Here is a 16,898-nt window from a genome sequence, read left to right as displayed (position 1 = left end):
CAAGGATACCTGTCCCTGACTGAGGTAGGGACCCCTATGATGGTGGGGAGGGAGGCCTTGGGGGGGCCTTGTACATACCGAGAGGCCAGGGGGAATGAGGGGTACACAAGGGTCTGACCTTCCCAGGGAGAACATGTCCACCCCGAGACCGCCAGAGCTATGGGGAGACACTACTCACCATACCAACGACATCAGGTGGGCACCACTCCAAACAGACTACCTCTTCACTCAGGGTGGGGGTGCTGACGTCCAAGGTGTACTCTGCGATTTAGGCTGAACCAGGTCGTGTGCATCCCAGTGATGTGTTTCACTCGTGGGCCAGCCCCCGTCCATCAGGGCTCTGTTGTGGTGATGCCTAGCGCTGGGCTATAACCTACTCATGCTCACTGGCCGGGCTGGGAGACCTTAAGGATCTAGGATATCCAGTCTGAAACCCAGTCTGGCTGTTGATTGCAGTTCTCTCAGGAACATAACTAGCTAAAACATTTACATTTCAACAAAGGTTCCAATTAAAGTAAAAAAGACAAGCTAAGACCGAAGTCCCAGAAGGGAACTAGGTGCTACTCCTAAACTAGGCAGAAACAAACTGAATCCTAGAGCAGAGTGAGTGGGTGTATGCCTGCAGGGAATGCCCCATAGGCGTGGTTACAATTTTTCCTGCCTAGTGTCCTACTCCTGTAGAGGGCAGCATAACCCAATGGTCAAGAAGAATATGGAGCTGTGTCTGTCAATGAATGATAGAGAAATAATGGTGCTGCTTTAATTTTAGACCTTGCTGAATCAGAATGAAGTAGGATTTGGTAACCCATTCAAAGCAGTCATTAACAATTTATGCAGATTTTCTTTTATTTCTTAACAGAAGGATCAGCTGTCTATCATTTCAGACAGTTCCATGAGAAGATCATCTTCATCTTTGCTGGGATCCAGATCAATTTCATCATCTAGTTTACCATCTGAGATATCCCAGATCAGTTCATCAAAGTCGTCTTCTGTGCAAATTGAAGGCTTCCCCAATGAAGCAATACTTGCTCTTCGTGACTTTACAACATTATGCGCTGTACCTGAATATCCAGGATTTGATGCAGGAACCTGGGAACTAAAAGCATAAAAGTCTTTCAGTTGAGGGATAGGGAACATATAAAACATAACATTTTTTTGAATTAATGCCATCTTCTTTTTAAAGTGACCATTATTTTTATGAATGTAATAACCACAAAAATAGTGGTCACTTTAAAAACAAACTTGCATTAGATAAAGTGAATTTTGTATGTTAAAATACCAATACCAACTTACATTCTAACCATATCTACCATCATATTTGCATCTCACAATTCGATAGATCACCACTCTGTTGCAGTGTGGAATGCCAGGAGTGGACAGCCAGAGCTGAAAGTGGACCTATATCTATAGTTCTTTTGAGTTCTTTTGTACCTCCTCACCACAATCCCAACGGTTGTAAAGCCATATCTTGCACTTATGTGGTCTAAGAAACCAAAGTTACCAAGTTGGCTTTGTAAAAGTATGGCCATATCTGTGCTATGCACCAATGGTTCTGGATGGAAAACTAACTAAAAGGGACAAAAAGGAACAATATTTTATGACTCCACCTATAAGAGACCGAGCTCCTTGTTTTTGGGTTTTGCACTGAAGTTAAGATGTGTAATATATTATAAAAAGGCAAAACTGTCATAATATCTAACAGTTTTTAGTGTGTTTGGTATGTAAGTTTTGATTAAATGTTGCTGTCACAGTTTGCAGTCTTTAGAACCGACATGTACTGGCGTCAGCAGCTATCCCTGAAATAGCTGTGTAAAAGGAAATTATCTCAGGTACAAAAACACCATCTCCACTCTCTAAACTTTAATCAAGAAATTGTTACAACCGTTTAAGTAATATTAATAGAAATCATTTAAACAATAAAAAAACAATACTTATCAATTTCATATACAAAGGAAATATATCTAAATGCACCTAAGAAAATGTATACTGGTATATATTGCCAGCTATAGAGTAAGGGAAAAATAAACTAAAATAAACTCTTAACAAGTAAAAAAATGTATTAAGGCCAATGCTTTATACATCTACAATATCTCAGAAAAGTGAGTACACCCCTCACATTTGAGTGTACAGCTTGTATAACAGTTTAAAATCCCCTCAAAATAACTCAACACACAGACATTAATGTCTAAACCACTGGCAACAAAAGTGAGTACACCACTAAGTGAAAATGTCCAAATTGAGCCCAAAGTGTCGATATTTTGTGTGGCCACCATTATTTTCCAGCACTGCCTTAGCCCTTCTTTGGCATGGAGTTCACCATAGCTTCACAGGTTGCCCTGGAGTACTCTTCCACTCCTGCATGATGACATCACGTAGCTGGTGGGTGTTAGAGACCTTACGCTCCTCCACCTTCTGTTTGAGGATGCCCCACAGATGCTCAATAGGGTTTAGGTCTGTAGACATGCTTGGCCAGCACATCACCTTTACCCTCAGCTTCTTTAACAAGGCAGTGGTCATCTTGGAGGTGTATTTGGGGTCGTTATGTTGGAATACTGTCCTGCGGCCCAGTCTCCAAAGGGAGGGGATTATGCTCTGCTTCAGTATGTCACAGTACATGTTGGTTTTCATGGTTCCCTCAATGAACTGTAGCTCCCCAGTTCTCCCCAGTAATCATGTAGCTCCAGACCATGACACTCCGATCCCCATGCTTGACTGTAGGCAATACACATTTGTCTTGGACTTGTCCTGGTTGCCGCCACACACGCTTGACACCATCTGAACCAAATAAGTTTATCTTGGTTCCATCAGACCACAGGACATGGTTCCAGTAATCCATGTCCTTTGTCTGCTTGTTTTCAGCAAACTGTTTGTGGGCTTTTTTGTGCATCATCTTTAGAAGAGTCTTCCTTCTGGTACGACAGCCATGCAGACCAATTTGATGCAGTGTGCGGTGTATAGTTTGAGCACTGACAAGCTGACCCCCCCCCCACCCCTTCAACCTCTGCAGCAATGTTGGCAGCACTCATACGTCTATTTCCCAAAGACAACCTCTGGATATGACGTGAAGCACGTGCACTCAACTTCTTTGGCTGGCCATGGCGAGGCCTGTTCTGAGTGGAACCTGTCCTCTTAAACACCTGTATGGTCTTGGCCACCATGTTGCAGCTAACTTTCAGGGTCTTGGAAATCTTCTTATAGCCTAGGCTATCTTTATGTAGAGCAACAGTTCTTTTTTTTTACATCCTCAGAGAGTTCTATGCCATGAGGTGCCATGTTGAACTTCCAGTGACAAGTATGAGAGAGTGAGAGTGATAACACCAAATTTAACACACCTGCTCCCCATTCACACCTGAGACTTTGTAACACAAATGAGTTACATAACACCAGGGAGGTAAAATGGCTAATTGGGCCCAATTTGGACATTTTCACATAGGGGGTGTACTCACTTTTGTTGCCAGCGGTTTACACATTATTGACTGTATGCTGAGTTGTTTTGAGGGGACAGAAAATTTACACTGTTACAGTTGTGTTCAAAATTATTCAACCCCCAATGCTGTAAAGGGTTTTAGGGAATTTAGTGTACATTTGTAATTGTATTCAGAATGAAATCCTACAAGGACTTCTTAAAGAACCATATGCAACTAAAATTACATCAACTGGTTTTGTAATACAGTAGTAAATGTTTATTTTGTGAATTCTTCATTGACACAATTATTCAACCCCTTAACCACTTAAGCCCCGGAAGATTCTACCCCCATTCCGACCAGGGGGTATTTTGCGATTCGGCACTGCGTGACTTTAACAGACAATTGCACGGTCGTGCGACGCTGTACCTAAATGAATTTGGCGTCCTTTTTTTCCCACAAACAGAGCTTTCTTTTGGTGGTATTTGATCACCTGTGCGATTTTTTGATCACGCGCTATAAACAAAAAAAGAGCGTCAATTTTGCAAAAATAGCAATATTTTTCACATTTTTTATATGAAATTCTCCAAAAAAAAATTTAAAAATCAAAATTTTTTTACTTTTTCGGCCAATTTGTTTTATGCTACCTATGTTTGGTAAAAAAAATCGCAAAAAGCGTATTTTGATTGGTTTGCGCAAAAGTTATCGCGTTTACTAACAAAGGGAAAGATTTCTGTCATTTTTGTTGTTTTTTTTTTTAACGCGTAATGGCGGCGATCTGCGATTTTTTTTGCGGTACTGCGACATTGGGGCGGACAGATCGGACCCTTGACTGACATTTTTGACACTTTTGGGGTTACCAGTGACATTTCTACAGTAATCAGTGCTATATATATGCACTGTTACTGTAAAAATACTCTGGTAGTGAAGGGGTTAACTTTATTTGGGAGGGAGGGGCTGTGTGTATCCCTAGGGGCGTGCTTTCTACTGTGATTGGCTGGGGCTTGAGCTGTATGGACACTGATCAACGGATCTACATACTAGATCCGAGTGATCAGTATCCTAACAGCAAGGAGAATGACAGGCAGCTTGTTTACACAGGCTGCCTGACATTCTCCCTCTCCCCCGCCGATCGCCGAGTGACTGGCGGACATCGGGTCCGCCGGTCACACGCGCGGGGGGGGTCCGTGACCACGCGGGAGCGCGCCTCCGGGGGCGCGCGCTCGCTCCCTAGACCCTCACAAGCTAGTGACGTAGCCCTACGTCACTTTGCCTGTGAGGGGCTGACTGCCGACGTAGATCGGCGTTAGGCAGTCGGCAAGTGGTTAAAAACTACCACTCTGAAAAACAGAGGTTCATTGAAGTGTTTTCAATCAGGTATTGAAAACACCTGTGGATGTCAGGGAGCAGCAATAAAGCCTAATAAGCACCAATTAGGCAGCTTTAAAATGACTGTGATACTCAGCTCCTTCTAGACATTTACTGGTGTGGTTACAAACATGGTGAAGTCAAGAGAATGGTCAAGGAAGACAAGAGAAGAGGTGATTACTCTTCACAGGAAGGGCAATGGCTATAAGAAGATTGCAAAGATGTTAAACATACCAAGAGACACCATAGGAAGCATCATTCGCAAATTCAAGGCAAAGGGCACTGTTGAAACGCTACCTGGTCGTGGCAAAAAGAAGATGCTGACTTTGACTGCTGTGCGCTCCCTGAAGCGTAGAGTGGAGAAAAGTCCCCGTGTGACTGCTGAGGAACTGGGAAAAGATTTGTCAGATGTGGGTACTGAAGTTTCTGCTCAGACAATATGGCGCACACTGCGTAATGAACGCCTCCATGCCAGAACTCCCAGGCGCACCCCCTTGCTGTCTCCAAAGAATAAGAAGAGTCGACTGCAGTATGCCAAAAGTCATGTGGACAAACCACAGAAGTTTTGGGATAGTGTTTTGTGGACTGATGAAACAAAATTAGAACTGTTTGGGCCCATGGATCAACGCTATGTTTGGAGGAGGAAGAACAAGGCCTATGAAGAAAAGAACACCTTGCGTACTGTGAAGCATGGCGGGGGTCAATCATGCTTTGGGGCTGTTTTGCTTCTGCAGGTACAGGGAAGCTTCAGCGTGTGCAAGGTACCATGAATTCTCTTCAGTACCGGGAGATATTGGATGACAATGTGATGCAGTCCGTCACAAACCTGAGGCTTGGGATATGTTGGACCTTTCAACAGGACAATGATCCCAAGCATACCTCCAAGTCCACTAGAGCATGGTTGCAGATTAAAAGCTGGAACATTTTGGAGTGGCCATCACAGTCACCAGACTTAAATCCGATTGAGAACCTCTGGTGGGACTTAAAGAAAGCAGTTACAGTGCACAAGCCTAAGAATGTGACTGAACTGGAGGCTTTGCCCATGACGAATGGGCGAAGATACCCGTAGATCGCTGCAAGAAACTTGTGTCAAGCTATGCTTCACGTTTAAAAGCTGTTATAACTGTAAAAGGATGTTGTACTAAGTACTAAGATTGAATGTCACTTGGGGGTTGAATAAAACTGATAATGATGTGAGCACAGAAAAGACATTTGTGGTTATTTCATTATAAATGTTATGTTATATTTGTCTGACCTACACGTGCCTCTTTGATTTAATTGTAAGCAGGATGACTGAATGATCAAAATCAATGTCAAACTGGCCAAAACAATCAATTTCAGTGGGGGTTGAATAATTTTGAACACAACTGTATACAAGCTGTACACTCACTACTTTACATTGTAGCAAAGTGTAATTTCTTCAGTGTTGTCACATGAAAAGATATAAAATATTTACAAAAATGTGAGATATGGTATAAAATGTTGCTGTAGGCCTGATGTCAGAACATACACTGCTTTACTTTTTGACATCCGATACAGATTTTTTAATTATATGAACACTATTCTATGTCACCCTGATTATCTTTGTAAAGATAACAAATGTTTCACAACAATCTCAACAAAATGTTTATGGAAAAAAAAATATTAATTAAAATTAAATTCTTTGTTTTACTCTCTGATTCCATAGTATCAATTTTCTACAGAGGGAAAGTAAGCACTAATTATTAATATAATATATGTAATAATAATAAAAACAAAGGAAAATATAAATATGAAAAAATAAAAATGAAAAACAAACAATTATAAAAAATGAATAAATTGCTATTAATGTTTTTTTTTTCATTTTCTGATTTTTCTTTGTTTTTAAATATATTATAATATTTATTAGTATTTATTGTCCCTTTGTAGGGAATTGATATAATGGGATTGGAATTATCGTCATAGGGTAAAACAAAAAAACCTCATGTTAATTCATTTGTTACTTGTGAATAGTTTATTTTCATTTATTATGATTTCCTTAATCTCTAACTGGCAATATACAGTCAGGTCCATAAATATTGGGACATCGACACAATTCTAATCTTTTTGGCTCTATACACCACCACAATGGATTTGAAATGAAACAAACAAAATGTGCTTTAACTGGAGACTTTCAGCTTTAATTTGAGGGTATTTACATCCATATCAGGTGAACGGTTTCGGAATTACAACAATTTAGTATATGTGCCTCACACTTTTTAAGGGACCAAAAGTAATGGGACAGATTAACAATCATAAAATCAAACTTTCACTTTTTAATGCTTGGTTGCAAATCTTTTGCAGTCAATTACAGCTTAAGTCTGGAACGCATAGACATCACCAGACGCTGGGTTTCATCCCTGGTGATGCTCTGCCAGACCTCTATTGCAACTGTCTTCAGTTCCTGCTTGTTCTTGTGGCATTTTCCCTTCAGTTTTGTCTTCAGCAAATGAAATGCATGCTCAATCGGATTCAGGTCAGGCGATTGACTTGGCCATTGCATAACATTCCACTTATAAGGTGCGGGTACCTGTACTTATGGTGGAAATAGCACACTATTTAAATATCATACAGGATAAGCTGCTGCTAGACATAAAGGAGGTGCCTTTAAATAAATCTTAAAAAATATATGTGTCAGCGCTGCTATAACTAGTGCTATAAATATAAATCAATGTGTCATAAATTAGAAGTATAAATATTCAAAAAGTCTTGTGCATAAATACCAATAATTCCCAATATTACTCATAAACTGCAAAGTGATATCTCAATATAACAACTATTAGCAAATATAACAAATATATAATTATTACCCTTTAAATGTCTCTTTAATAAAAAAGTGCTCAGTGCTCCTTGTATATAAACAAGTGATTCCACTCTTATGAAAGTGCTCTGTGCTCAATTTTCATAACTTGCTGACAGTTCCACATCAAAATAGTTTGTGCCAGGTGCCTCCACTCTGAGCTCCCCTCTCAGTCCCTCACTCTCCGGACAATGAAGGGGAATCAGCCTGTATCACCCACTTCCTTTTCAGAGTGTGTTAAATGGATGCCAGATGTTGAATGGAATCTGCATGCTGGTAATAGTAGCGTGGCACAAGCGTGGCTCGCGAGTCCTTGGGCAAACCTGATGCAGCTCCCCCCACGGTTATAAAAAAGGAGATCTCCATAGTGAAATACCTTCTGAAGTTTTTATTAAATAAAAGCAAATACACTTACAAACAATGAAGAATCATATTGCCTTTCTCCCTTCCTGGTGGTGGACACCGCTTTTGCCGTCTGCGTTCCAACCACCAGAACCGGAAGTGACGTCATACGTGCGAGCAACGGCTTGACGTGTTTCGCTCCTCCTTCCAGAGCCGTCTCAAAAGCTGTTGCGTCATTCGCACGGCCGCTCCTAAATACACCAGAACTTCCCCTACGGCAAATTTCATTGGGCACAACAACAAGAACCCATATACATATCAGGCTCCAACATGTATATGAGAGTATACTTCACCAGTCATTGGCGCTGATCCTGAGTCCAATCCCGAATGTGACAGTTTGTGTGTTGAAATAAAGTATATCCAGGTCGCTGCAGCTCCTCTTGTGCTCCACTGGGTAGCGGACAAATAGCAGATACCAAACTGTAAAAGAGGGAAGCGCACGCAGACCTCGGATGAGAACGATTTAATGAAGGACAATACAATACAATAAAGTTGCACTCACATTTTAGTCCTAGCAGGACAAGCACGTCAGCATCTATACGGTAGCTTCCAGGTCCTCCTGTCCCTCCGGGGTAACCTCCGGACTCGTCTGTTGCGGCGGATGCCGCTCCAGCCCGCTCTCAGCCACTTCCTGCTTCTGGCCCTTCCGCCAGAAGCAGGAAGTGGCTGAGATCGGGCTGGAGCGGTGTCCGCCGCAACAGACGAGTCCAGGGGTTACCCCGGAGGGACGGGAGGAGCTGGAAGCTACCGTATAGATACTGATGTGCTTGTCCTGCTAGGACTAAAATGTGAGTGCAACTTTATTGTATTGTATTGTCCTTCATTAAAACGTTATCATCCGAGGTCTGCGTGCGCTTCCCTCTTTTACAGTTCGGTATCTTTCATTGGACACATGGTAATGCTAGAGGAACCGGAAGCTATACGGACTCCATCTTGGTCCTCCAATATTACAAAATATGCTCTAATTTCCCAATGTCTTATTACAATGCAATATTAACCCCTTACAATTCTATATATGTATATCGTACAGTTACTATATAATATCTCAATATAGTTCAAATCAAATAGACGTTACACGGGGTATAATATAGGAACTGGAAGTTTCACGGACTCCATCTTGGTCCTCCATAGTTGCCGAACATATCATTCCATTACATAATATTATCAATACATATTTAACCCCTTAAAACTCTTAAAATAAATATAAATTACATACATTACTCTCCTTCATGCTGCTATAGGTACTCTCTATGTAATAAACCCAGGGTGTAATATATAATAAGGAATATAATATTGGAACCGGAAGTCCCACAGACTCCATCTTGGTCCTCCATAGTTGCTGAACATAGCGTTCAATTACATATCATCAATACATATTTAATCCCCTAAAAATCTTAAAATACATATTACTTCTATTACTCTCCTCCATACTAATAGTAAAATTGGGCATGTATGATTAAACTACTTAAGGTAAAAATATAATATTAATGGTTATTCTAAATAATTATTATCTAATAAAAAAAATGAGTATGTATATAAAAAGTATGCATAAAATACAAAAATATTGGCTACATGGGTATGTATAAATATTATTATTATTTTAATATACAAGTTTTACTACACCCCTAATATGTATGGGTCAAATGAAAATTATATCAAAGGAATGGACATATACTATTAAGTATATAGATCTTGCTCTTTCATTATGGGGATAATTGATAATATAACTAAATTGTATAGACCCTTACTTTATACTCTGCTGGTGGACATATAATTACTTAAAAATATAAAACATATACATATCTGATTTCATTTTGCGATATGGCTTTTTTCATATTAGTTCCTCTCCAATGTGGATTAATTTTATCAATTCCACAAAAATATAACCTACTTGGATCCCTGTTATGGTGTAATCTAAAGTGGTTGGAGAGACAGGGATTATGGAATCCTCTTTTATTGTTACATGTTCCCTCAAACACACTTTTAGTTGTCTAGTTGTACGTCCAACGTATTGGTAACCACAATCGCATTCGAGTAAGTATGTCACATGCGTGCTACTGCATGTGATAAACTGCAAAATTTCATACTCAAATGCAGTGGTGTTGGATGCAAAACTAGTAATTTTCTTCCTCTTGTCTTTTTTTACAAGTAGTGCAGGCTACGCACCTACCACATTTATAATAAAGCATACAGGCAATATATAGATGATATCGTTATTGTCTGGGAGGGATCAGAGGGCTCACTTATGGAGTTTATGAAATACATGCATCAGAATATTTACAACATTTCATTTACTGCAAACGCTATGTTCGGCAACTATGGAGGACCAAGATGGAGTCTGTGGGACTTCCGGTTCCTATATTATATTCCTTATTATATATTACACCACGGGTTTATTACATAGAGAGTACCTATAGCAGCATGAAGGAGAGTAATGTATGTAATATATATGTATTTTAAGAGTTTTAAGGGGTTAAATATGTATTGATAATATTATGTAATGGAATATGTTCGGCAACTATGGAGGGCCAAGATGGAGTCCGTGAGACTTCTGGTTCCTATATTATACCCTGTGTAACATCTATTTGATTAGAACAATATTGAGATATTATATAGTAACTGTACGATATACATATATAGAATTGTAAGGGGTTAATATTGCATTGTAATAAGACATTGGGGAATTAGAGCATATTTGGTAATATTGGAGGACCAAGATGGAGTCCGTATAGCTTCTGGTTCCTCTAGCATTACCATGCACCCAATGAAAGATGCCGTAGGGGGAGTTCTGGTGTATTTAGGAGCGACCGTGCGAATGACGCAACAGCTTTTGAGAACGCTCTGGTAGGAGGAGCGAATCGCGTCAAGCCATTGCTCGCAAGTACAACGTCACTTCCGGTTCCGGTGGTTGGAACGCAGACGGCACAAGCGTTCACCACCAGGAAAGGAGAAAAGCGATCTGATTTTTCATTGTTTGTAAGTGTATTTGCTTTTATTTAATAAAAATGTTAGAAGGTACTTCACTATGGAGATCTCCTTTTTTATACCCATGGGGGAAGCTGCATAAGGTTTACCAAAGGACTCGAGAGCCACGGTAGTGCCACGCTTCTATTACCAGCAGAGTGTATGCATATTCCATACATCATCTGGCATCCATTTAACACACTCTGAAAAGGAAGTAGGTGATACAGGCTGATTCCCCTTCATTGTCCGGTGTGTGAGGGACTGAGAGGGGAGCAGAGTGGAGGCACCTGGCACAAACTATTTTGATGTGGAACAGTCAGCAAGTTATGAAATTTGAGCACAGAACACTTTCATAAGAGCTGAATCACTTGTTTATATACAAGAAGCACGGAGCACTTTTTTATTAAAGAGACATTTAAAGGGGAATAATTATATATTTGTTTTATTACATCTACACATTGAGAACTTCGAGCAATATATCAAAGAGGATATCAATCCGTTTGGTCTGCGAATCCAGATCTTCCCTACCATGGATGATCTGGATGACGCATTCAAAAAACGGTGGGAATCCAACCTACAGATCTGTTAAAAAAACATGATGTCCTTACTCACAGAAGAATACCATAAACGAATTAAAAATTTGGATCAAAAAATTGATAAACTATATGAGAAATTGACATCATTCCAAGAATCCCCTAGATATAAAAATCTATAAACCAATATCAAAACTCAACTAGATAAAATTATAAGTGAAAATATCATCAAAAAAGAACGCAAGATTTGTAGGGATAGGATGGCTTTCTGACCATCTAGTATACAAATGGTCACAACGACCAACATATCCAGCCCAGAGAGGTCTAAGACCATCCAGGGACCAGTATGGTTCCAATTCATCTCTCAATTCATCCATCTCCTCTTCTTCCCTCAAACAAGATGTCCCTCGGAAGTCTCTCAAAAACAAACGCACTTCTCCGAATACCAACACTAGAAATCCTCCTAAGAAACATATTGGAGATGGTGGTTGTCCGTTTCCTTCCACAGCTAATACATACAATACACGTCAAAATCGGAATATACGCAATGTAGGCGAACATACATCTCTACCCCCTAAACAAACCAAACGCCAAAACATGATGTCTGCTCAAACTGACTTGGGCGTGTCAGATAACGAAGACTCAGATGGTTTTTTAGAACTCGGGGATCAAGAGCCATAAATCAGGTTCACCATACCAACTCCACGTCTCCATCACCCAGCAATACTTTGCTGGAGGATGAAGATGTCGCTGTAGACGGTGACCAATTAGGATCTAGTGATGTAATAAATTTGACTGATTTCCCTATTACTTCTAGTCAACTATCATTATTATCAAAAGGTCTTAGCTTTTGCCCTCAAAGCAAACCTGATAAATTTTCAATTATTAAGGACTTACACCTTTTTGCAAGGAAAGTCCTGCTTAGGTCACAGTTTGACCAGAGACATAAGACAGCACAACCTTCTTCAACACTTTCGGCCAAAAAATCTGAACAAAATGAAGCCCTTGACTGCCTCATAACCTTACTAGAAGAACAAGAGGATGGGGACTTGATTGATAATATCGATTTAGATTTTTTATTAAATTTGGAAGAAACTGCTCAAGACCAATCGATTATCGAATCTACACCAATCTTATTCTCAATAATAAGGAATGGTACAGACCCATTTCTAAATCTGTCATTAACAAATTCAATCTAGAATTCTACATCCTGGTTGATCACGCTCATCTGTATAATATTATTGATAAACCTACATGGAACTTCATACGTACCCAATATCCTGTTGTCCCTACATTCTACAGTTTACCTAAAATTCACAAAAACCCTTTCAAACCTCCAGGCCGCCCAATAGTTTCCAGTTGCGGAAGCATTTCCGAAAACCTTAGTACATTCATCGATTCCAAACTCAGACCTTACGTACAGAGCTTGCCCTCGTACATGAAGGACACTATTTACCTACTTCAAATTTTGGAATCTCTGAATATTCCTCCGGATGCCCTGTTGGAGGCTATAGATGTAGAGGCCCTCTACAGTTCTATACCACACCAACAGGGCATCCACACCATTCAACACATCTTGTCCCAATCAGACCGTACTCTGGGCGATCTTAACAGGTTTATTGTCCAGAGCCTGGAATTCACACTGACCCATAACATCTTCTCGTTTGATGGTTCCCACTACCCCCAGGTACAGGGGGTGGCGATGGGGACTTCTTGTGCCTCATCGTACGCCAACCTGTACCTGGGGGAGTGGGAACGATGTTTTCTCTCAGATGACTCTCTGACTCCGTGGACCAGGCACATACTCCCCTGGCATCGTTATATTGACGATGTCCTTTTCATCTGGAGTGACTCTAAAGACGAGCTTATGGAATGTATCACCCCGATGAACAACAATATATTTAATCTCAGTTTTACCATGACTTACGATTCACATTCGGTCAACTTTTTGGACGTTACTATTACAAAGGATTCAATTGGCAATTTACAAACATCACTTTACCGAAAACCTACATCTGCAAATACCATTCTTCATGCCTCTAGTTCCCACCCTGCACCACTAATCCGTTCGATACCCTACAGCCAATACCTTCGTATTCGAAGAAATTGCTCCAATGACACTCAATTTAAAAGTGAGGCAAACAATCTGAGGAAACGTCTCCTCAAACGAGGATATTCAAAAACATGCCTGAGAAAGACCTTCAATAGAGCAACTTCCCATACCCGACAAGAACTTTTATTCGATAACAAAAAAGCTAGATCTAAGAATCTAAATGATAACAATAATCTTCTCAGGATTATTTTACAGTATACTACTGAGCAGCACCAACAGATATATAAAGTCATCAACAAATTTTGGCACCTATTACATGTTGATCCCAACATTGGCCCCCATGTAACAGATAAACCAGCCATTACATACCGTAGATCAAAAGCTCTCAAAGACTACTTGACGCAAAGTCAATTCGTAGGTAAACATCGTAATGACCCATGCAAAAGATTTGGCACATTCACATGTGGTGGCTGCAATCATTGTCAGTTCATCAATACAGCTAAAAACATACAACTTCCTAACGGCAGAGCCTTCAAACCATCTCATTTTGCCAACTGTAGGACCGTGGGGGTGGTTTATCTCCTATCCTGCCCCTGCTGTGCCTACTATGTTGGCAAAACTAAATTACCCTTCCACAAGCGTATATATAGACATATCAACAGCATGCGCAAATGCAACCCCGACTTACCTCTGGGGAGGCATGTTCGCGATAAACATGCAGGTCACTTTCCCACACCCAAGTTTCTGGCCGTGGACAGAGTTCACCCCAATCCCCGTGGAGGGGATTGGAATAAAACTCTGTTACAGAGAGAGACACGGTGGATACTGGATCTAAATGCGAGCACACCGCCAGGCTTGAACGATATGGTGAGTTTCAAGCCATTCCTAGAGGGGTTTTCCTCTGTAGGGTGGGAACAATAGCCTGAACATAGGCAGATTATTCTCTGTTCAATCAAATTTATACGTTCCCAGTACTATCCAAGGAATAGATGGAGTATCCACTCTATATAATTTATTTACAGAAAATTTGATATTCCATAAGATCTTTCAATCAAAATAGATAGTGAACTCAGTATATGTCTCTTGAAATAGGGTTTCAACTTTGCAAGCAAAATTACATAGTTACATAGTAGGTGAGGTTGAATAAAGACAATAGTCCACCCAGTTCAACCTGTGTAGAAGTGTGTGGCTGTAATCATCTCACATAGCCCTGAATGTTCTGATCCTTGAGATGTACGTCTAAGAGTCTTTTGAAAGCCACCATACTTCCCGCAGAAACCACCTCTTGTGGTAGAGAATTCCACAATCTTGTAGCCCTAACAGTACCCACGTTGCCTGAGGTTAAAACGCTTCTCCTCTAATCGCATTGTATGCCCTCGAGTCCTCATGCAATCCCTTCGACTGAATAGCTGTTTTTCTATGCCGAGATCCCCATTGAGATATTTATAAATTGCTATCATGTCCCCCCTCAGGTGTCTCTTCTCCAGGTAGAATAAATCAAGCAATTGCAGACGCTCTTCATAATTAAGGTCCTCCAACCCCCTAATCAGTTTAGTTGCCCTTCTCTGGACTCTCTCCAGCTCCAACACATCCCTCATGAGGACTGGCGACCAGAACTGGACAGAATACTCCAGATGTGGTCGGACCAGAGTTTTATAAAGTGGAAGGATTATAGTCTTATCTCTGGAATACATCCCTTTCTTTATGCATGCTAATATTCTGCTGGCTTTGGTAGCTGCCGCTTGACATTGCATGCTATTGCCTAATCTATCATCAACCAAGACTCCCAGATCTCTCTTCATTTTTGATTCCCCCAAGGGTTCCCCCCCTAACCTGTATTGTGCGTTTATGTTTTTAGTCCCCAAGTGCAAAACCTTACACTTCTCCACATTAAACCTCATTTGCCATGTCGTTGCCCACTCCGTTATTTTGTCCAGGTCATTCTGTAGGATATCTGCTTCATGCTGTGCAGTTATTGCCCTGCCCAATTTTGTGTCATCTGCAAAAACTGATATCGAACTACTGATCCCGTCCTCAATGCTGTTTATGAATAAATTGAACAAGGTTGGTCCCAGGACTGAGCCTTGGGGGACCCCGCTTACCACCTTAGACCAGTCTGAGTATGCGCTGTTTATTACCACCCTTTGGACACGCCCTTTTAGCCAGTTCCGTATCTAAGAGCAAACCCTGCTGTAGAAACCTGCAGACCTTATTTTATAAACTAAGCGCTTGTGGGGAACTGTATCAAACGCCTTAGCGAAATCCAGGTACACCACATCCACTGGTCTCCCCCTATCTAGCTCACCTCCTCGTAGAATGTTAAGAGATTGGTTTGACAAGAACGCCCATTTGTAAACCCATGCTGATTACTGCTGATGATGTTGTTGTCTTTAGCAAACTCTACGATATACAGTAGTCCCTTATCATCCCCTCCAGAAGTTTACATACTATCAATGTCAAACTAACAGGCCTATAATTTCCCTGGATATGCCTCTGCCCCTTTTTGAATATCGGTATCACGTTAGCAATATCGGTATGGTTAACTTATTGCACATACACCATGCTGTATACAATTCTTGCGATGACTGTGGAGGCTACCGTTGAGGTCTACTATATGTATCTTATGATATGCATAATTTACATGATAACTGCAGAGACCATTGTGGGTACTTTTTTTTGGGGACTCCCTTGGATGAGGTCTAAAGTATTGTTGGATGTGTCTGTATCGTGACGTGCATAGTCTTCATGACGATTGATGAGATCATCGTGTGGACACAACTTATGCATTTCACGATATAGACACTTTTGCTAATTTATGGCACACACACCATGCTGTATATAATCCTTGTAATGATTGTGGAGACTACCATAAGGGACTACCATATGTATTTTATAATTTGCATAATTTGTATGATAACTGCATAGACCATTGTGGGTTCCTCTGTTTGGGGACTCCCCCCCCCCCCCCCTTTATGAGGTTTAATGTGCTATTGGATGCATCTACATCGTGACATGCATAGTCTTCATGATGATTGATGGGATCATCGTGTGGACACAATTTATGCATTTCGCGATACAGACACTATATATGATCATTATAGGTACTACTATAGAGCCTAGTGGGAGACAATATATTTTATTAAAGCTCTCTATAGATGATACTTTATAACTGGAGATTGTTTGTATAGAGCTGGCTTTCTAGAGACCCTTTGGGAGCATGGGAGCATTTATTGTGTAAATGTACAATTTCCAATAGCCTTATATAAAGATCTGTGTATTATGGTATATTGTATACATATGTCACTGCAGTCCCTTGAACATTGGAGACTCTCGGATCATTGGCTGGTCTGTACTTT

General features: G+C 40.6%; 1 protein-coding gene across 2 annotated transcripts in view; it reads right to left on the bottom strand.

Annotated features, from left to right (window-relative positions):
• Positions 1-758: 758 nt before the first annotated feature.
• LOC309545901 (zinc finger CCCH domain-containing protein 11A-like) overlaps positions 759-16,898 on the bottom strand; it is a 761,634-nt gene continuing 745,494 nt past the window's right edge. For both annotated transcript variants that reach the window (XM_082245323.1, XM_082245324.1), the window contains one exon: positions 759-1,096. In XM_082245323.1, the coding sequence (XP_082101449.1) occupies positions 865-1,096 (232 nt within the window). In that variant the 3' untranslated portion in view covers positions 759-864. The remainder of the gene's footprint in view (positions 1,097-16,898) is intronic.

This window comes from Pelophylax lessonae (genome assembly GCF_965119305.1).
Source record: "Pelophylax lessonae genome assembly, chromosome: 2".
In the NCBI taxonomy this organism is placed as follows: domain Eukaryota; kingdom Metazoa; phylum Chordata; class Amphibia; order Anura; family Ranidae; genus Pelophylax; species Pelophylax lessonae.
Note: the sequence above shows the minus strand (reverse complement) of the source record. Positions and strands in the feature narration are given on the sequence as shown.